The sequence below is a fragment of the Cyprinus carpio genome, chromosome A13 (genome assembly GCF_018340385.1).
Source record: "Cyprinus carpio isolate SPL01 chromosome A13, ASM1834038v1, whole genome shotgun sequence".
NCBI classification, from domain to species: Eukaryota; Metazoa; Chordata; class Actinopteri; order Cypriniformes; family Cyprinidae; genus Cyprinus; species Cyprinus carpio.
In genome coordinates this window covers 7704074-7727177 of record NC_056584.1, presented here as the reverse complement: position 1 = coordinate 7727177, position 23104 = coordinate 7704074, and the positions used below count along the sequence as shown (strand labels likewise).

Sequence of the window (23104 nt, the reverse complement as noted above, 5' to 3'; positions counted from 1 at the left end):
GTCATCTTGTATTTTAAAGTGAAAAAAAAATTGACTCACACAATTCAAAATATTACACATTAAAATTTTGATACAATTGAATTTAAATAAGCCATTCGTAATATCAGTGGACTTTAGTCAATGCATTTTTATCACTTTTAAAATATTATTTATGCAAAGTTTGTTATTATGGAGTTTCATTGTCCAGGGAATTCATTTCGTCAGCTGAATAATCATAATTGTTATTAATAACAATGTAACTAACAGTTTCAACAGACTCTACTTCCATCCCTGGCAGCTTCATTTTCATTTTCTTTTGACTCAACTACCACAATCTAGAATAATATAATGAGTAAATGGATACATGAGACATAGAGGCTTAACCAAACACTGGCTATAATTTGGCTTCTCCTGAGTGTTGAAAGATGAGTGTTTGTCCAGTTGAGTTGATAAGTGAGTGACTCACCCGTCTGTGCGGATCAGAGAGGACCTCAGCGCTGTCACTCAGGTACTTTGCCTCTCCCTCTGTGTAGCTCCTCCGATTCAGACCCATAGTTACTAACTACTATACTATATTATAACTATTATGAATTATTATATAACATTATAACATGTCTACGTTTAACTATTATGAGCTATTATGAATGTGTGATCTATGACTAAACTCTAGACCCTCTGAAGGGTGTGTGTACACACTGAAACTACATTGGCTCTTTTTTCCAGCCCACAAAAAATCCCTGAAATATATTTCTTCTCTCTATATGGAATTCCAGAAATCAGTCTATCTATCTATCTATCTATCTATCTATCTATCTATCTATCTATCTATCTATCTATCTATCTATCTGTCTGTCTGTCTGTCTGTCTGTCTGTTTGTCTGTCTATATAGTCTTATGTAATTTTCAAACTTGAAATCATTTTTAAACTTTCAGGCATGGCTTTTTCAAACCAACATTCAAAGTTTGCCTTGAACCTGAATTCATTTTCTAGTTTAATTATGTGCTTATATAATTCATTCTGTTATCAGATTACTGCTAGGCACAGATAAGCCTGCTCCATCCCTTACAAACATTAGGCTTTTTCAATAGTAGGTCAAGCCAGTGTAAACATATTAATCTTAGCCCTCGGTGTATGACTGCAGGTGTGTTTGTACACTGACCTCTCATGGCTGCACTGAGGGGGATGCGTGTGACCTCAGGGATTGTGCTGAGGTCAGACAGTGTGCTGTTTGATGCCGTCAGGCTGTAGTGGTCACTGCGAAAGTGTCTCTTGAGCTCTTGGAAGGCCAAGTTGGCTGCTCCACAGCTGCAGTGCTGCATAAAAAAGTCCTAAAAAAGAGAGTTGGAACTGAGCATTTGTCTCATAAAACTGAGGCAATTTGATTTATTCACTTTATTAGTGATCTGTTTTATGAAGGTATGCACAGATAGGCCTACACTGTAAAATTACACATGGATTTGTAAAGCTTTATGTTTTGTATAGATGAAATGCTCCAAAAAGTAAAGTGTGGTCATATGGGGAAAGAAGAACACTTAAAATAGTTCACTTTATGAAATCTAAATTCAATTTGTGGATGTTCACACCCATTGGTCAAGCATGATAGCACATAGTTGGCCCGTAGAATAGACAACTGGTTCAGATTTATCCAAGTGAAAAATGACTGAAGCCCTAAAATGCATGCATTCAGTGACAAAACTATTTGAATAAAATTTATTTCACACTATTTATATATATACTGTATATATTCTTGGGACGCCTTGCTACTTCATAAATGTTTATTGAAAAATTTCGAATCCCACGTTATCTGATCCTTTCTTTATCTTACATGAAATAATTAATCTAGCTGTGATATAAAGTATAACTGTATAAACATACCAGTCATACTTTATTTAGACATTAAAATATCTAATAAGAAAGAAAAAAAGAGATACGATTAAAATGGCTTCATCACACATTTCATACACAGAGCTATAATATTAATGCAGATAGCAGCTGAGATCTTATTGAGAAGCAAGAGTCTTTATTTGCGCTCTATTTAATTCTATCGTTGTCTAAGAGACACAATTAAAAAAATAATGACATCTCACTTGTGATTTTGCATTCCTATGGGGAGGATTTAACTCTCAACAGTTGAAGACATGAGACAAAATCAAAATGACCCTGAATTGCTTTTCCAGTGGGAAATGTCTTTATCTGGGACACTATTTTAAGCATTTTCCTCATGTATCACACATCATCACTTGGACCACCTGAACAGCTGAAATCTGCTAGTGTCATTTCCACCAATTATTCTTGCTGTTATTACACATTTGCCTCCCGACCAAATGTAGAGTGTAGTACATATGACTCATATTTTGAATTACTGTGTATTAAAATGCATAAGAGCCTTTGATTTTTAGAGAGAAAAACAAAAAACAAAACAAACAAACACAAGATCTATTTCTCAACCTCTGACAATAACATGGGAGTGTTTCTTGTCAGTCAGAGTGATAAGATGCTTCCCTAATCTCTGTTTATCCAACATTATCCTCTTAGTTCCATCACATTAGTATTTGCATGGTAAATGCTGTCTGACTGATGAGGTAATGATGCCATGGCGGATGCTGTTTGCTGAGGATGTTATGTTGTTATTGCAACTCAAAGCAAAGACGTGCAGCTTTGCTGCATTTGATCTGAACATCAATTCCTTGGAAAGTATCTCTGCATCATAAATAGTCTTTATGTATTTGAAAAGAAAGAACATGGATTGAAGATAAAATAATTTGCCTTAAATGTCCCATAAACCAAAACATCAGATGCTTCAACCTGCTGTACTGTGATGGAGCATATCAGTTCTTCAGAAGGCTGATAACTGAGGAGATCCAGGTGTAGAACTAACAAGAGAGACAGAGGACACTACAATGGAGGTAATTGCATATTGTCTGAGTTCTGAATGCTTTTTATGAGAACAGATGAAAGCATGCTGTGAGGGTTTTGGGGGCAGGTGGGTAAAACAGCCAGGGAGGAGACTAGTGAGATGGCTTGGTCCATTATAGTGGAGACTGGGGCACGTTTCAGGAGTTCCCCTGCCTTTTGATGTGTGTAACAGCAAGTTGCTGCCTGTCACTTTTTCTCCAAAGACACACACAGCCCATACAATCTAAGACCCAGGGAGTTCAAGAAGGGTGGTCTGCAGACTATTCCTGTGTGGCACAATTTTTCTGTTTTTTCTTTTTTGGCTCCTTAATGAACTGAGTGAGCAAGTCTTTTGACTGATTCAAAGAGATAATTCAGTTTAAGACTTTATCAACCTGAAGAGATTTTATTAATCTGAACTCACGAGAAAACAAAGCTATTTTAAAAGTACAAAAACTTATGATTGTATGAAAACTTTGTATGAAACTCCCAAAGAGGTAGAGAGCAGATGGTAGAAAAACGAACAAATTCATATGAAACTGCAACAAACCAAAATGGTTATGCACTGTCGTGTCTTTTAATCTTTTTGAACAATTGATTTTAAAAATCTGGTTCATAAGAGTCATTCATTCGTGAATCACTGTACACTGATCACGCTGTATATTTATTGTCTTTACTGTCATGATTGCATAGTGCTATAGAACTGAATGTTGGGAGAATCATTCACTTCCAGTATTTTAAATGAATGGAATCAGTTCTTATTCAGAACTAAGACAAACTTGTAAAGATGTTTGGGTTCTGTAAAGAACCTTTTTAAAATGCCCTCCTTTCTTTTGCCTCTCTTTTTTTTTTGCTTTCTTCGATGACTTTGAAGTGCAGGCCCCCACTGAGCTCACTCACTGTGACTGTGGAAGACTTTTCCGGCCCCAGGGCCTGAACTGACAGAGCCAGTTTAGAGATGACTCTCTGAAAAACCATGAACAAAACTGTTCTCATTCAACAGCACAGCATCCAGAGGTCAGGAAGATGTCTACACAATATAATGTCACAGCCTTTAGTCAGTAAGTAAAGGACTAGAGTGATGGGAAAACTGGTGAAGGCAACAGGGAGGCTACATTACATAAAATATAGGTTCCAAAAATTACATAAAAAATAAAGGTTCCAAAAAAGGAATCCAATCATTTTGGATTCCCAAAGAATCTTTCAGTGAGCAGGTTTTAAAAGAAACATTTTTTCCTACTGATTTTATATAATAATACTTAACTTTAACTAACTAAATAAATAAATGTTACAAATAAATTTGGATGCATTTTTAGTGGATTTCAACTTTTCTAACCTGTATCCAATTTCAACAAAGTCAAGTTCCCTTCCTGGTCTTAACATCAGGGAAAAACAAAGACCGACATGTTAGAAAAACACCCATGACTTCACAAAACATTGTAAAAAGTTGAGAATTATGGTGTGTTTCCAAAACCTCATCTATAGCGTGTTGATATTTTGCCTGTGGCTTTGGGCTGATAACATTCAAGCCAGATGCACCATCTTGTACTGAGATGGGAAAACAAGCACGTAGTGCTGAGTTCAGATTTTTATGGGTTACACATTGTTAACTTAATTGAATTAGAGCGGCTTTATGATTTACCAGAATTCCTTCTCATTTTGGCATTTTGCAGCAAATACCTGCTAAATGACATAATCCTTTCTGTTTACCATTTTAAAGCATTTTTAGTTCAAACAAACTTATTTCATTCCTGAGTGAGCTTCTCACAATGACCCATCGATAAAAGACTTTTGTCCTGAATAATGCCAACATGGGACATCAAAACAAATGAAATCCATGTGAGGGGACATCACGTTCTTTGAAATGAATACCCCATCTGTGTACGGGTCGAAAAGGTCTGGACCCAGCAGCTCTATTTGTTAAATACGCTTTTATCCATCTTGACCAAAAACCCCTCTATCCCCGTTCAAACCAGCTGGATTTACACTGACACAGTATGAACCAATAATCCCTTGCCCTAGGCATCAATATGGGGTTTAACTCACAAAAAATCATAATTATGGTGTGTTTCCAAAACCACATCTATATACCAAAACCCCATACAAAGATTATTTATTGAGAATTATGGTGTGTTTCCAAAACCTCATCTATAGATTTTTGTCCTGGACCAAGTGTATGTATCAGGTAAACTGGAGCTGTCCATACCTGCTCCTAAAGGGCCAATGTTCTGTAGAGTTTTGGTACAACATGCCCAAACATACTTGACTGAAATTTTTTCTAGTACTCCCAAAGACCTTGATTAGCTGGATCACAAATGTGTTTGGATAAGACTGGAGCTATACTCCGCAGGATAGCAGCCCTCAGGAGTGGGATTGGATGCCCTTGAGGTAAGCTCATAAAGACCAATGCTGGCAGGTGATTGATACCTCTTTAGTCTTGATCACTCTGCCTTCCTTCTGCAGGCCACAGATCTGTTTCTGTAGTCGAAGGTTGTGTTCCTGTAGCTGTCCGATCTTCTCTATGAGTTGGCAGATGTGCTCTAGGTACCCCAGTCCTGAGCCCAGAGGGTTGGACTGATTGGCTCGGTTCACCTGTTTGTCAAGACAAAACAGAGACAAAATCATTTCAGTTTTCATAATATAACCAAATATCCAGGCTGTAAACACTAAGACTGTGCCCTTGGGGACTGTCACTGTGGAATTCTTAATGGGATTTATTACAGCTCTGAAAACACATTAGATGTCTAAATACAGTTTGCCAACTACTCTGCTGCATTTCATTTAATAATCTGACACATTCCAGGAGACCAGATTGACTGTTCATCATTCATATATATTTCAACCAAGACTGACATCATAATGTAATAAAATTGGTTTATGAAACTAAACCCCAGAATTGCAATGTAGTCTTGTATGTTTAGACCCCACTTTTTTTCATCTAAAATTAAAGGATATTTTTTTAAGGTGTGAATAACCGGTGGGAAATGTGTTAGGTGCTATTGTTTATTTGTTGAAGCATCCTTCCATCTTTGGTTGTAAAGCTGCAGATGCTCGCTTTTTTTAAAAAAAAAAAAATCCAAAGGAAATTTTGAACAAATATTTATACAATCATCAACATTCCAAAAAGTGTCCCAACAAAAGCAGGATGTGATTTCAGGTCTCAGGCTTTTTCCGTCCAAAAGCTTTTCCGTGCCACATACGTCCAATCTAGTCCCAAAGCCCAGCATTAATGGAAAAGCAGGGGCTAAACAATAGAGGACATGACGAAGAGATGAAATACTAGGAGCTGACATCACTCGCAGAGTGTGAGATCCTCAGCAGATCACGATTCTGCTCACTTGACCGTGAACTTTTCTCATGCTTCTCTAGTAACCTTGCACTTCCATCAAACTTCCATTATTGCTTTAAATGGGTCATATAATATGTTTCTTTATTATTTCATTTTTTGCTGATGTCCAACTTAACTTGCACAAAAAAAAATGATATAAGGGCTCAGTATAAACTCAGCCACTAGTGTCTAACATTGGAATTCTTCATACGCTGAGGGAGGAAAGTTATGGTACATTATACGAAAAAAAAAATCTGTAGAAAAATGGAAAAGGCACTGGATTTGACCAAAAATGGCATATACTTTCTTTACTTCTGTCAATGCAAATCTTAAAAAAAACTACTGTGTATGCTGCGGATGCTTGTCTGGCAAGAAACCCAATTGAGCCTCTTTCAGACTTAGAATTGTTTAGATCACGTGAATGAACTGCAGTCTTTCTTTTATTTGTAGTATTGGAAGCCAGACAGGTGGCACATAACCTGGTGTTCTCTCATAAAGCACTGATGCTTGATGTGGGGTGACGAGAGGAAAGTAACTTTGCTAGGTCTTTATGAATGCTGAAACATGACAGATCTTATCTGCTTCCCTTGCCTAGGATCCCCATTGACCTGGGAGAAGGGAAGACACAAAGGTTTGGGAAAGCCACACTCCCTTCCTCCCCCTCCTTCTCTTCTCAGTGTGAAAGAATCTGTGTTTCTCACGTACACTTTTGCACAAACAAAGCGGAGAATGTTGCCCTATATGGGAAAAAACATGGAGATAATTTTCTATAAAGCTGTTAACACTTAAGCGTGACATTATTGTGGTTATTGATGGTGTATTGATGGCGTGGGTGGATTGTAGCTCTCTTTGCTGTGAGGATGTGGTTTTTTAACTGCGCACTGAAGATCAAAACAAACTGAGGAAAACAGCTGTGCATATGCCTCTGGGTGGGATTGCAAGAACAATATTTTTCTAATCACATAAACTCTCTATTGCGAAATATGAGGGAAGATATTATAAATCCATTCAGGCGTGTCTGAGAAAATAATCCTTTATTATTTGAAATCTTTCACTGGGTCTGTTAAAGCAATACTAAGCGTGACTCCAGTGGAGAGGAATGAGGAACCATATGTGGGGTGTATTCAAAGATATTGGAAAAATGCTGACTAGAACATTAAAAATGGTACATTCAACATACATTTTTCTAATGCATTTTCAATAGATCTATGGATGTATTTACACATTAATATGCTTAAAAAATTATTTATAATTCATCTGTAAACTTAATTAGATTTTTTTTTAAAACAATGAATCATTTGTGGTGACATAATTGATTCACAGAATCAATTCAGTGAATCAACATTTTAAATAATTGCTGATTCTTTCATATTAACAATTGTAAGATTTGTCCTAATGCTCTCATGGGTTTACTTTTGATTTTGAGGAAACTTTATGGACAAAAAAAGATGTGTTCACAATGTTTTTATATCACCAGTAAAATCATCACAAATATATTATGAATATTCTATATATCACTTAGCCCTACATGCCATCATTGCAGTGTTATTTAAGTATTGTTAATATATTTATGTAGAATTTATTAATATTGTGAATGAGTGTTTCCCATTTTCATTTTATTTTTAGTTAAAGTTTAATTTATTTATTTTTATTAGTTTTGTTTTTTATTCAGTTATTTTAGTTTTTGTCATTTTAGTAAATAAGTTTTAAAAAACTTACCTTTTTATTATTTTTATATATTTGAAAAAAAATCACTATAAAACAATACAAAACATATAATTACTTTAGATTCAGTTGCAAGTTCACCTGGTTTTTCTTTCTAAAGGATAGTTTACAACCTATTCTCAACCCACAGTGTGACCCCAGGTGATGCTGGGAGAGGTACATAGAGCTTGTGTTCTTCTTGAGTTTAGCACTATATTTTAATTTATTGTACTGGCGGTTATAATCTAAAACAAAGCTGAGAACTAATATTGTTGGCCGGTAAGATGACTCACAAAACAAGCTTTGTGTATTTACTCAAAGACACCCTGATAGAGCAAGAAGATGTGTTGATATTCTGTATTTTTCTGTGTATCTGAAAACCATTGAAAATCCTTCAAGTGTCACGACCTGTTACATCAGATTTCGGGGTGTCAGCCAAATGTTTGAGGCTGGATGTGGCGCACACAGCTCAGGTCTCCGTGCCTCATCTATCACTAGATTAAAGCCACACACTCGCATTCTGGAAATGTTCGCTATGACTGTTTATATGTTACAGCTGAGAAATTCAACTCAGCTGTAGCCATCCTGGGGGTAGCTGAGGGGGGCAATAAGGGCAACAGCAATTATACCGTCTTCATTCCTCTCTGATACCACATTTTGCTCTGCTACACATCTGTCAACTCAAACTCAAAATGTTTTTAATGTCCCATAGACCCAAGTGCAGAGAGACTCACATATACAGGCTAGCTGGCAAGCAGCTAAACACATGTATTTGATCAACACTCAGAGTATAAATCTCTTTTTGATTTTTTAGAATTCCCAAATCCATCTTTAAATATTGCGAATGAGCCTTTATAGGGTGCATTTCTAACGTCTGCTCAGGCCCACACATAATCTGAGCTCACAGGATTTCACTGAACTAGAAGTTGTACATCAAAAAAAAAAAAAAAAAAATCTAAAAGTGTTCTGAGATATGGTTGTACAAAGGGGTGATAACCTGCAACCATGACATGTTTCACCATCTGCTGAAAATGCGTGGTGTGCAAAGTGTGTTAGTGCCACCAATGCACTGGATTGTGTAGCAGCTGTGGAGACATTAGCCATATCTTATTGTTCAGCCAGTTTACTTTGTCTGATAAAGAAAAAAAAAATCTGACTTAAAAAAAATGTCCTGTTAACAAAAAACTTTTCATCCCTGTCTGTGTGGAAAAGAAGTGTGCTTAATTGCATTGAATGTGCCCTTGCAGTGTAAGTCAGATCTTAAAAGTGTGCTTAAAGACACACTTTCATGAAAAGTGTGCTTTATAGTAATGCCAAATTAAAAGTATTACTTTAAAGTAAATCATTGTTTTAATAATCTTCTGTCATGTTTTAAAGTATGTGTATTTAGATTGTTGACTAACATACTAAAGTACATGGAAATTGTAGTGTATTATTCAATATAACGTTTTGAATATATTTTAAATGTACTGAATCATTACAAATATGTAATTATAAATATATTTAAATACATGACATTAATATAAATTATATTAAATTATGTTTTAGTTTACCATAAATGCTTGCCAGTAAATTAGCAGTACATTTTATTTTATTTTTTTCAAAGACAATAGAGTTAAGTATGAGAGTACATTTAAAGTGGGTTTAAAAAGTAATCTTAATCAATTAACTGCATTTAACATGAATTAAAAATCTAATGCATTTTCAGGCATTTTCAAATAACATGCAATTTAGTGTCTGAGAACATTTCATTCAATACGCAGTCAGGGTGAATAAATGATGACCGAATTTAGATTTTTGCACAAACTATCCCTTTAAAAAGCATTGTACTCTTCGCTCCATTTAACCCCACAAATCAGTGCAGAAGCAATGAAAAAAAGAGTAATCAGTCAGGCTATTGTGAGTGACACCTGCTGTACATTTAAATCTTCACTGTAGCTCAGTGTCCTCCCTCATAAGTTGGGAACAAATCAGATTAGAAATGAGAGAGAGAGAGGCCCTTTGAAGTGGCCGTGTTTGCAGCGAATGGGAAAAAAGCTCATAGTCCCTTTTTTAATATCCTCTTCCTCAGGCCTCAGAGCTCCATTTAACAGGCAAGGGAATTACCTTATTAGCTGTGGTGACAGGTGTAGATGAGGGCCGAGTTTACCACCCTGGCTACCTGTCATCGCAGCTTCCATAAGGTCCACCATTTGTCAAAAAAAAAGGTCCAGTCACTGGCCACAAAAAGACCTAGGAGCTATCAAAGAGGCATTATTTGGGTAAATATGTGAGTAATTTGAGCTATTTGACACCTGTTTGATGCATCCAGGGAGGCTTGGACGAGTATGGCGGACTGAGGGACACAGTCCAGATGAGAGGCATTGACTGTTCCAGCTGTAATCGCTGCCATCTGCATGCTCTCTCAACACAGATGAACAGGTGCTGTGTGATGTGTGATGTGGCGGCAACGTTAAAAGTGGAGAGATCTATAGTACACCCTGCACTACTTCCTCTCAGCTCTCAGTACTGTACTCCAACATCTCAATAAGCTTTTGTGGCTCTCACTTGGTGGGTTGTGACACAAAAATTAAAGATTGGTTATTACTGGGTAGCAGAAAGCAGAAGACAGAGGAAAAAAGTGTTATTGACGTTAATTTACACGAATGCCATGATAACTATATACTTGTTGGTGTCATGCCCCCGTTATTAAAAACCATGGAAAAAACTTCTAAAAGTAAAATGTGACACAGAGTATGTTAAATACTTGTTTCCATGTAACAAGGATAAACACAGTTTATGCCAACCACAGTGTGTTTTGTGTGGTAAATTGTTGGCTGCTGAGAGTTTAAAAGAAAGAAACCAAACACTCAAAATGCAAACACAAAATTTTGCTTTGATTATCTCCAAAACAAAGCAGCATGGTCTGAACATAAACCAGTAGATTTTAATATACTGAATATTTTGTTATATTTCTTATTAATATTTAGTTCAATTCAAAAGGACTTGTATTTTAGCTGGAAGCAATAGTTTGTTAAAACATTTTATGATGGATTTGTTTCTTAAAAACATCCAGCTTTCCACTTTACAAGATGTTAATTGATGGACTGTAATCATAATCATGTGGATTACTTGTGTAATATTGTGATGTTTTTTCATTTTTGGGTGAACTACTCCTTTAAACTGTTTTATGTAACCACTTGATGTCCACTGAAAAATCTGGTTCCTGAAGAAAAAACAGATGATAACCAGATTATGTAGACCAACCAAAGTCTTTTGTTGAATGGAATGCTGTTCTATATGTAAAAAACATAGTTGTATATTCAACTACTAATAGATAATCTATTCTGTCATTTACTCTAGTTTTACACCATGCAATAAAAAAATTATGTCTACATATCTCACACCACACATATTCAACTTGCTTTGTGTTTAAGTGTGCATTGGATATGATCATATTGGATAGGTTAAAGGAGATATGTAAATAATATTAATATGAATATTTGTGTGCTATGTATTTTAATTTAGGGACAGAAAAATCTGCAGAAATGCTGAAAGAAGCAGTTTCTTTAGAGAAAAAAAAAAAACTACGGAAGGACTGCTACCAGGAAGGCTTTCATCCTGTTTTCCTTTTTAGTCATAGTATGCATATTTCAGTGATGAGTTGATGACGTCAAGTTGTGGAAAGACTGTCATTATGGCTAATGAGAAAGGATGTGTGTGTGCTTCTGTAAACAAAATCTATTCATTTCACCATGTTGACAATGAGTGTTTTACTCTGACACTGTTCACTAAGGCATCTCTCAAATGCTCATTCACAGTTTCACAGTCTGAGCTTGAATCTGCTGAAAGAGGACTGTTGTATATTCACATAATGTATTAAGAACTCCTGAAAGCAATTAGGATCAATGAAAAACAATATTCTGTACTTTTCTATTCAATATTCTGTGCTTTGTAATGCATGGAAGTGGGGAAAAAACAATTGAAATGGCTGATCATTGTTGTTTATATAAAAGCAGATGGAACACCATGACGTGCAGTAAATAACAATAAAAGTGTAAACTGTTGACTACCTCACTTAGCCTGCAGCACTCTTCCATGTATTCATCCAGACTGTCGCTGGTTGTACTTTTCCTCAAAGGTTGTTGCTGAAATTCAGGTCCTGTTTTGCCGTCATAAGCTTCTGTAGAACACTGGTTCCTTGACATTGTGTCCTCAGACACTGCAGTGTCTGTTATTTCCTCCTGTGCTGGCATGATTTCAAATTGATCCTTAAAGTTCTCCATGGTGTTCCTCAGGGTTCTGTCCTCAGACCTCTCTGAATCTGCTGTGATGTCTATTAAATCATCATCAACATTCTCATCCTCTGTTCTGTCTCCCAGGATGGTAAGAGGGTCTTGTTTAGCACATTTGCAAGATGTTTGTTCAATTTCCAAGAAGACTGAACTGTCTTCAAGAGGATTGTCAGCAGATACAGGAGAGTTCAGGCTACCAGAGTCACATGAAGACTCTCTACTGTGGACCACAAAGCTTTGCTCTGAATCAGTTGGGGTGGATGGAGAAGTTGCTCCACTAGTCATCTCTACCCCAGAGTCCTCAGATTCAAATTTGTACAATCTTGGAAGCTCAGAATTGGCAAAAATTGACGATAGATAGTCTTTTTTGGATTCCGAGATAGTTGTCTCAGGAGCAGCACTGTGGACGGAGATCACCTCATCAGCCTGGAGAGGTTCTGTGTTATCCTGCTCAGACATTGAAATGGAGATTGTTGAAATGGAATCCTCAACATTAAGGAGTTTCTCAGGGAAGTTGTTGAGGTGCTTCATTTTTGTCAGTACAACCTCATTGTCTAAAACAATATCCCTTTTACCTGCAAAACAAACAAAGAAAGTGGTCTGAATAATTTTATACTTTAACCAAATTAAAATAATTCATAAAATCATTCAATAATGTTAGTTTGAACTGTGCATTTTCTGTGCAACTATACCAACAGATGGAGTTGCAAAAATAATCTTTTTTTTTATAAAATATTTTCCCAAACACTCCACCTGCCTGCCACTGGTGGGACAGTTCACTCAATGGCTGGATAGGATGCTCAAACAAACAGCAATATTTTAATATCACCACAAGAGCAACGATATTTACACTTCTCAGGGAAATCAACCAACTTCTGGACTTATATTTGTCTCTAAACATTAAACTGGGGTGGGAAAAAAACATCACAGACTGCAGCACTGGTATGAGAAAAATGCTCAGTTTTGTAATAAAATAGTAAAACAGAATTTCCATTGCATCCTTCAGCTCTCATTATTCAAATTATTTAAAAGCATTTATATCCAGACATATTTCCCTCTGCCGAAAGAAGAATGCTTATCTTACTATAAAGCATTCTTTAGCATCAGTGGTCCACAAAGAGATCTATAGTCCTGTCTTGCTCTAAACTTGTAAACTTCTGTCTGTGCATTATCTTCATGCTATTATGAGGCTCAGCTCCTTCATAGTACTGGATATCTGAGACATTTCAGGTGTCATTCATATCATATCTTTATATCACTTTCTCCATAGTAAGAGTCAGTGCTTGTTCTTTCAAATGCAAATTAAATTGGTTGAGTATTTCTGGACACAATCAGGTTGAATAAAAACAATATTTTACACAGTTCTCTTTTGCTTATGATTATGAATGGTTAACAATGGTGAACATGACTGTCAGGAAGATGTGTGACAACAAGCTTGCAGTTGGGTGGAAATGAATGGTTGATTAGATGATTCACGGGATATGAATTCTGAATATGTTTAGAGGAAATGTTCCACTAATTTACATACTGTGAGGAAATTGAGAGATTTCTAAATAGCTTTTAGGCTTCAAAGACTCATCACAATGATACAATAAGAGATTAGAAATCATACTAAGATACCATTTCATGAAGAGAGTTGAAAAAGATAACTCTTCCAAATACTTAAACCATTCCCATCTCTTACATAGAAAGAAAGCTTGCTTGTTTCTGCTTCTCCATTTTATTAATAATAAGCATACCCATGGGTTTTGTTAGTGAAGGTTTTTTTTTTCTTTTCAGATTGGATATTGACTGTGAAAATACTGATAGCATTTCAATTATTTTAGATCTGCTGCTGCTCCAGTTTTTTTTCCCATTCAAAACAGTGCCTGTTTTTGCAGTCCTTTCTCACTCAGACCGTGTGTACACAACACCTGGGCTCCAGTAGAAACCTTTTTTAGAACTATTTCAAATAGACTTCATTGTTCAATTTTATCTGATTTAAATGAGAAAGAGATAAAAAAAAAACTTTCCCTCATAAAGCAATAAGCAGTAAAATGTCAATATTAATCTAATTCTTTTGTGCTAACCAGGTCCAATTCAACACGTTTCCAGGAACAATGATGAAAGCAAAACCACAAAAGTAACATATCTGAAGAAACATAGTCTATCTGTAATATATCTGTAGTGCTCATGATGTCATATAAATATGAACCATAAGAGACTAACAACTATGGACAACATATGCTCTCTGATATTAATCTGTGTTGGCCAGTTCATCAGCATTTCAGTGTTACTTTCTTAAAAATTCTACATGTATAATGCCAATACAACACTGATAATTAAGATCTTTTCACAGTATAAATACATCATCTTAGACATTTTCTGTGGTCCCAACATGAAATCCAAGCATACAGTAACTGAAGTCCTCTATGTGAGACCCCGAATCATAACTTTGCTAATTTACTTCTACAGGTCAATTAGACTGACCCATTGGTTCAGCCTTTCATACAGCAGTGCTCTCCAGTTGGGACTACAGAACTGCTGATGGTGGGACATTTTTGATGCCACTCAGTAGGAGCAAGTAGTCCGCATCAAAATCCCCCTGGGTTTTCAATTAACATTGCTCAGACCTGGTCGCTTGTAAAGAGAGATCAAAAAGCCCTTGCTAGCCCTTGGCAGCCAGGAATGTAAGTAATGCAAAGGTCCTTTATGCTGCAGAGTATAATGCATTCAAAATAAAAACAGCTCAGTGACAGTGTTGGCGGAATCAAACCCCACATAATAATCCCATTTATCAATCAAAAGACAGCAAATATCACACAAAAATAAAAAACAACAACAATCTTCTCTAGAAGCCCATTTCTGACTCATAAGGGGGAAAAAATCATGCATTTGTAAATCACATCAATTATGACATAAAAAGTCAAAATTATTACATGCTTACATTAATTAATATTATATTAATATGAATTATGAGATTGACAAATTGATAAAAGGAAAGAAATTATGAGATAATATTTTTTGCCTTTTTATCTCTTAATATCTCTTGATATAATATAGTATGTAGTAACTGGTTTTATGTCATAATTATGACTTAGTATGACATAATTTTGCTTTTTATCTCATAATTATGACACTATGTCATAATGTTGACTTTTTATTTTATAATTTTGTCTTTTTATCTCATAGTTGACTTGACCTGACTTACTATCTTATCTCATAATTATTGCTTAATATCTCATAGTTTTGACTTTTTAAAGCCAAAATGTATTCCTTTTATCTCATAAATTTGGCATAGTATGTAATATTTGTTTATGTTTTTCTTTCAGGCCAGCAGAGAATGTTTTTCATTGTGTACAACATGACAAGTGCCTCACGTTTTTTGAGCTGATAAAATACTCTGTTCACATTCAAGAATCCTGGCATCATCTGCTCCAGTGTATTTTACAGCTGTACATAGATTTGGTAGGTAAAATCACTGATATGTCCCAGATAGATATTATAGTGCATTGATGTTTTCAAGGCAAGACTAACAAATATTTAATTTGAAGAATTTCCGGGAGACTACTAAAACTAAAACTACTAAAAACATATTTTGTCAATTTTCTGTCCTGAAAGGGAGAGAAAAAAGTCTGCTTCAATAACCAAATGTTGCTGTTATTAATTTGAGATGAGGAATGTGAGAATCACATGGATAGAAACATTCACAAGGATGAAATGTGAAGAATTCACAAGCTAAGACAAGAACATGTTTACTCCATTTTGTCTCAACCACTCATGTTTACCACATTTCAACCCTGCTGTGTTTGTGAGCTCTGCTTTACTGACACAAAATTAGAGTCGTACTCTAAGTTCAACTGACATGATCAGGATCATCAATATGCTGATACAGAGCCTTGATGGACTAGCTTTTGTGAATCGTGATGAGAAGTCTAAATTATTTCTACAAACCGATTCTTATAGATGGTTTGTTTTTAGTTCATCAGTTCTTTTTACATAATCACGTTATACTGACATCCCAGCATTGTGTGTGTAAACTTAAACTCAAACCCATCAAAGCTATATGCAGGCACCTTTTTTTATTAATCTATAAAAATCATGGGTGTTTATTGTCATAAATGTTACATTTACTGTAATGTCTTTCCTGCTTGTTGAATGACTGATAAATGGTCTTGGACAAGTTATAATTTTGCCTACTTTGAGGAGTACACTAGTATGTCGATGACTTCAAAGCTAATGGACTAAAACCCTAAAAAATTGTGTTCTGGTTGTGGTAGGTGAGCTCTGATTAGGTAACTGCCCATTTGTGACCAAAAATGAGTTCTTTAGGCTTTCTGTTGAATGGAAGAGGTTTTCAAAAGGATTTAAGCTGCAATTTAGTTAAAGGATGCAATGGGATCAGTATAGGTGCTTAGGTATGCTCTTGTCTGCAGACACGTCCATTGTGCTTGTGGGTGGAGAGGTCAGAGGCAGGCCAGGGCAGGTCTTCTATTTTTACAGCCAGGAGAATGTCAGAACTCTGTTAGCACTTGGGTGGACAGACTGAATGACCCAGAGAGCATTTGGACCAATAATCTCTTTGCTAGAGGCTATATGGACTGTTTTAACATAGCATTAAAGTTCTGGCCTTATAAGAATAATACAAGCATCTATGTGGATGTGTATTAAATCGAATAATACTGTACATTACAAGAATTTTTTTTTTAAATTAATTTATTTATTTTTGCTAGCATTAGTACTATTTTTCCCTATTTTTCCTAATTTCTCAGATTCTACTCTCTGTCTTTTCAAGGCCCCCATATTATGACATTCAAGATATCCTTAATGATAATTAATATTAAATCAAATTCACTTCAAAATAAAACAGCATGCTAACAAATTATCCTGAAATTTTATGTTTTATGATAATTTGTTTGATATTTGTATGTTGTATATGTTGAGAGATACTTTTTTTTGAAGCAATTAAACAAACAACTTTCCCCCTAGCATCTGAATAGCAACATATTAAAAATAAATAAATAAATAAATAAATAAATAAATAAATAACATGTCAGTGTTATTTTAGTATAACTGGTCTGCAGAATATATAGATATACTAATTTTAATAAGATTTTGATTATTTTTTTTATCTTGTATCTTTTCTGTTTTTGCTTTCATTTTATTTAAGGATTTTTATTAATTAATTTTGTTGTTTTGTGTGTTTTTGTCATTTTTTTATTTTTCTTTGTATTAGTTTATTTAGTTTTAGTTATTTTAGCACTTCAAATTAAACTAAACAGAAATGAGAGTTATGAAAGTTTTCAGTGAATGTTTTTATTTAATTTCAAGTAACTTTTTTTTTTGTTGTTGTTGTTTGTTAAGTTTGTAGTTAACTATAATAACACTGAACACATAGCAACACCCTAGTGACCAACCAAAAATCCCTAGCATCATGGGGGCAATTTTAATGGGCAAACCTATATTCAAACTAAATACTTCCCAATGAGATAGTAAATGAAAGTTAAATCCTTTGACTTTTTTTTTTCTTTTTTTTTCCTCTTGAATTTCTCTTTGCAATTCAAGTGACAGCAGCCAGATGTCAGGTTTGACGAGGTGTGAAATATAGCCGTAGACCTTTTTTCTCCCTTCTTCCTAATCTAAAGCCAGCAGACCTTTAGTGCCTCACACCTCTCTGTCTCTATCATTTTCCCGTCACTCTTTCTGTGCTCCAGCAAGGCAATGGTTTTGACCCTAAGGAGCCTTTCCAAAAGCACATTATCAATGTGAACTGAACGGGCCAGTCTTTCATTATCTAACACCATTAGGATAAGGCAAGAATGTGCGGGAGCACTAACATCAGTCAAGCCTTCAGGCAAACTCACCCCACTCTTCACCCTCCATTTGCTTTGAAAAAATACCCATGAAATTGTAGATTTCTGAGGAAATTGTTGACGATTTCATTTTCTACTTAAAGTTTTCCACTTGTGACTACAAAAAAGGCACAAGTTCTGCAAAATTGAAATCTCTCTTCTTGTCCCTTCAGGTAAGTTTCACATCCGTATTACCTGACAAAGTCATATGTGTCAGTGATTTCACACACTGGCTGATCTTATGCATGAAGAATTTGACTACAGCTGTGCCTGGTCGCAGTTATGAGTCACGTATAATATAACTCAAGTAGACGAGAAGAGCCCGCACATGAAGCTGTCACCACTAAAACATTCACATCTGAGATCTCTCTGTTTCTTATGATGCTCTTGCTTGAGGCTGAAACACCTGTGTGACACTCTCCTCCCATTGTCTTCCATCACTCTAACACACATACTAATCATCTAAACTGTCATTTCCAATGAATAACACCTGCTTATTGAACTAATTCAGTCTGTATGAAAGATAAACAATCCTGTCCAATGCTATCTGCTTTATAAGATTTCTGTTACAACCAAACACAGTAACACGTTAGATTAGGGAACACTATTTATTAACTAGTTGCTTATTAGCATGCATATTACTAGCATATTGGCTGTTGGGTGGCTCGTAAATTTTCTCATTAAGCTGACATTTGATTTGAATTTCTTTCTTATTAAACGCAAATCTGCCCCTTTTCCACATGTTTTTCTAGTTAACACCAAAGCAACGATAACAACTGTAGTTAAAAACAAAATTCTGTATGTATGTAATAAGGTTTGTGGCTGGAGCTTGTGGGTTTTCTATATGAGCACAGCTTTGTGAGCTAACTTTATTGAAATGACATCAGCTCAGCTACAGTACCTGTGGAGCTCATCTGATGATAGCTAAATGACTGTTTTTGAAGATATCCCCGACCGTGTTCAACCAACCAGATGATGCCTTAGAATTCAAATTACAGGTTGCTAAATATCCTCTAACACCTCAGCCAGACAAATTACTACCTGTGCTGCACATCCAGGTAATAAGCAATATGACTCCATGTATCCTAAGCAGAAGAATGAATCACGCCACTTACCTTTTCTCCACGGTGCAAGGATGGTGAAAGACTTGTGCCAGCTGAACACCATGCTTGGTTTCCTCTTCTTAAGACTCATCGTTGACGTCCAAAACTTAAGTAGATTTCAGTGTCGAGAGGAAGAATCCCCTCCTTGAAGGCTTATTCAAGCACAACTCATACCTCAGTGCTGATTGACCTTCCTTCTCCTGAATCGAGTGCTCAAATAGTTCAAATGCTCCAGAAGGGTGTGCTGCTTGGGGTATATCCAGTTTTAAACATATTGTCAGAATGAGACAGGAGTGTATGTGAGTGACAGAGGCTGGTTGTAAAGGAGTGTGTGCTGTCTTCTCACTAAGGAGAATGATCAGACTGCCTACAGCAGGACCATCAGCAGCTGAAGGAGGGGTGGCCGATCGCCAGATGGAGGGAGGGGAAAGACTTCGGAGAAAACCTTGGTGTGTGTGTGTGTTGAGAGAGAGAGAGAGAGAGAGAGAGAGGGAGAGATAGTGAGAGATTCCTTAAGGAATCCACCTCATTAAAGCAAAAAAACCATCACCTCATTAAAGCCAACATACTGTTATTGAACAAACTATATCCACCAAACTCAGCACAATCCTTCAGGCTGTTCTGTCATTTTAATTTAAATATAGCTTTCCATTAGTGGACAATCAAAGTTCTTAAAGAAAAAACTAAAGAATCTCAATCCTCATATACTCCTACTACAACAGTCTGACTTTATTTTTTATACATTTATTTTGCCTTATTTTTTCTTTCATTTTAAGTTACATAGATCCAACACACCCTTATGAAAAGGTGTGTAAATGATTGCATTAAATGTGTACTTGTAGTGTTTTTTTTGTTTTATTCTTACAGATAATACAAAAATAATAAAATAAATGGCCACCAAAGCGTACTTAGAGACACTTTCATGTAGCTGTTTCTTAACACACTTAAGTACAATTTTAAGCGCACTTTACAATAATTTCAATTTGAAAGTTTTACATTTAAAGTATGTTATGTTTAATGATTCTTTGTCATGTTTAAAGTTTCATATTACATTTAAATGTGCTATATTTTAAAATGTACTAAATTAAATACTTGATTTTAACTGTAGTGTGTTATTTCATATTACATTTAAATTTACTATATTTTAAAAGATACTAAATTGCAACATTACAAATGTGTAACTAAAAATATATTTAAATAGATGACATTAAAGTTTCAAAAGAAATTACATTAAAGTATATTTTAGTTTACCATGAATGCTTATCAGTACATTCGGAATGCCTGACCAAAGAAATAAAAAAAGTACTAAACTTTAACTAGACAAAAAAGTTCGTAAAGACAAACTTTAGGTTGGCTTGAGAAAGCCTAGCCTGAAAGTTTTAAGCAGTTGTTGCCTGACCAGAGAGTTTGAAAAAGTTTGAAATGTTTAAAAAGTTTTAAGTTTGATGGCAAGTTACTAGCATGTCACTAGCATGTTTCTAGCATTATAAGCATGTTACTAGCATTTTCCTAGCATGATAACCAAGTGAGTAGCATGTCACTAGCATGATTAGCAAGTGACTAGCAAGTGACTAGCATGTTCCTAGCATGATTAGCATGTTCCTAGCATGATTAGCAGGTGATTAGCATTTTGCTAGCATGATTCTAGCATGTTTAACAAGTGAGCTAGCATGTCGCTAGCATATTTCTAGCATGTTTAACAAGTGACTAGGATGTCCGTAGCATGTTTCTAGCATGATTAGCATGTGACTAGCATGTTCCTAGCATGATTAGCAGGTGATTAGCATTTCACTAGCATGATTTCCAAGTGACTAGCATGTCGCTAGCATGATTAGCAAGTGACTAGCATGTTCCTAGCATGATTAGCAAGTGACTAGCATGTTCCTAGCATGATTAGCAGGTGATTAGCATTTCGCTAGCATGATTTCCAAGTGACTAGCATGTCGCTAGCATGATTTTTAAGTTACTAGCATTTCGCTAGCATGTTTCTAGCATGATTATCAAGTGACTAGCATGTCGCTAGCATGTTTCTAGCATGATTAGCAAGTGACTAGCATGTTCCTAGCATGATTAGCAAGTGACTAGCATGTTCCTAGCATGATTAGCAGGTGATAAGCATTTCGCTAGCATGATTTCCAAGTGACTAGCATGTCGCAAGCATGATTTTTAAGTTACAGGCATGTCGCTAGCATGTTCCTAGCATGATCAGCAAGTGACTAGCATGTCGCTAGCATGTTTCTAGCATGATAAGCAAGTGACTAGCATGTTTCTAGCATGATTAGCATGTGACTAGCATGTTTCTAACATTATTAGCATGTTGCTAGGATGGATAGATAGATAGATAGATAGATACATAGATAGATAGATAGATAGATAGATAGATAGAAACAGTCAGATAATAGATAGATAGATAGATAGATAGATAGAAACAGTCAGATGATAGATAGATAGATAGATAGATAGATAGATAGATAGATAGATAGATAGATAGATAGATAGATAGATTGATTGATATATAGATAGATAGATAGATAGTTAGATAGATAGATAGATTGATTGATATATAGATAGATAGATAGATAGATAGATAGATAGATAGATAGATAGATAGATGAGTCTGAATGAGTTTAAATGGGTTAGTAATAGTACATAGAAGGTAAGTCTGATTGAGTCTAATGGGCTTCAGTGTGTTTAGATTTGAATTTTTGACAGTTGGAGTTTACGGAATGTTCAGTTGAGCAGAGGCTTTTCAATGCAAGTCTATGGGATTTTTATGATTTTTAATCTTCATTTTTATGAAAACTATAAGTCGGATCAGTCTAAAAAGATATAGCACACTAAGTCAGATCAGTCTGAAGAGCTGGACTGAGTTTGGTGGTTCTAGCTTGAAAGCTCTAGGAGGAGTAGCATTCAGAAATTTTAGTCTCATAAGAATAATAATAATAATAATAACTAGATAAAAAAGTTCGTCAAGACAAACTTTAAGTTGGCTTGAGAAAGCCTGAACAGAAAGTTTAAAAAGTTTGGAAAGTTTGAAAAGTTTAAAAAGTTTGAAAAGTTTGAAAAGTTTGAAAAGTTTGAAGTTTGAAAAGTTTGAAAAGTTTAAGAAGTTTAATAAAGCAAGTGACTAGCATGTCATTAGCATGATTAGCAAAGTTACTAGCATGTTTCTAGCATTATAATCTAGTTACTAGCATGTTGCTATCATGATTAGCAAGTGACTAGCATGTCGTTAGCATGTTTCTAGCATGATAAGCAAGTGACTAACATGTCACTAGCATGATTAGCAAGTTACTAGCATGTCGCTAGCATGTTTCTAGCACGATTAGCATGTCACTAGCATGTTTTTAGCATGATTAGCGAGTGACTAGCATGGCGCTAGCATGTTTCTATAGCATGATTAGCAAGTGACTAGCATGTCACTAGCATGATTAGCAAGTTACTAGCATGTCGCTAGCATGTTTCTAGCATGATTAGCAAGTGACTAGCATGTCACTAGCATGTTTTTAGCATGATTAGCGAGTGACTAGCATGTTTCTAGCATGATTAGCAAGTTACTAGCATGTCGCTACCATGTTTTTAACATGATTAACAAGTGACTAGCATGTCACTAGCATGTTTTTAGCATGATTAGCGAGTGACTAGCATGTCACTAGCATGTATTTAGCATGATTAGCGAGTGACTAGCATGTCGCTAGCATGTTTCTAGCATGATTATCAAATGACTAGCATGTCACTAGCATGTTTTTAGCATGATTTACGAGTGACTAGCATGTCGCTAGCATGTTTCTAGCACGATTAGCATGTCACTAGCATGTTTTTAGCATGATTAGCGAGTGACTAGCATGTCGCTAGCATGTTTTTCTAGCATGATTAGCAAGTGACTAGCATGTCACTAGCATGATTAGCAAGTTACTAGCATGTCGCTAGCATGTTTCTAGCATGATTAGCGAGTGACTAGCATGTCGCTAGCATGTTTTTAGCATGATT

General features: G+C 35.6%; 1 protein-coding gene across 1 annotated transcript; it reads right to left on the bottom strand.

The window, feature by feature from the left end:
• Positions 1–871: 871 nt before the first annotated feature.
• LOC109101209 lies at positions 872–19518 on the bottom strand. The gene is made up of 4 exons (XM_042768525.1): positions 19127–19518; positions 11959–12755; positions 5302–5466; positions 872–1307 (listed from the first exon to the last, which is right to left on the bottom strand). The coding sequence occupies exons 1-4, from the start codon at positions 19203–19205 to the stop codon at positions 1014–1016; spliced, it is 1335 nt and encodes a 444-aa protein (XP_042624459.1). The 5' UTR covers positions 19206–19518; the 3' UTR covers positions 872–1013.
• Between the last annotated feature and the right edge of the window lie 3586 nt (positions 19519–23104).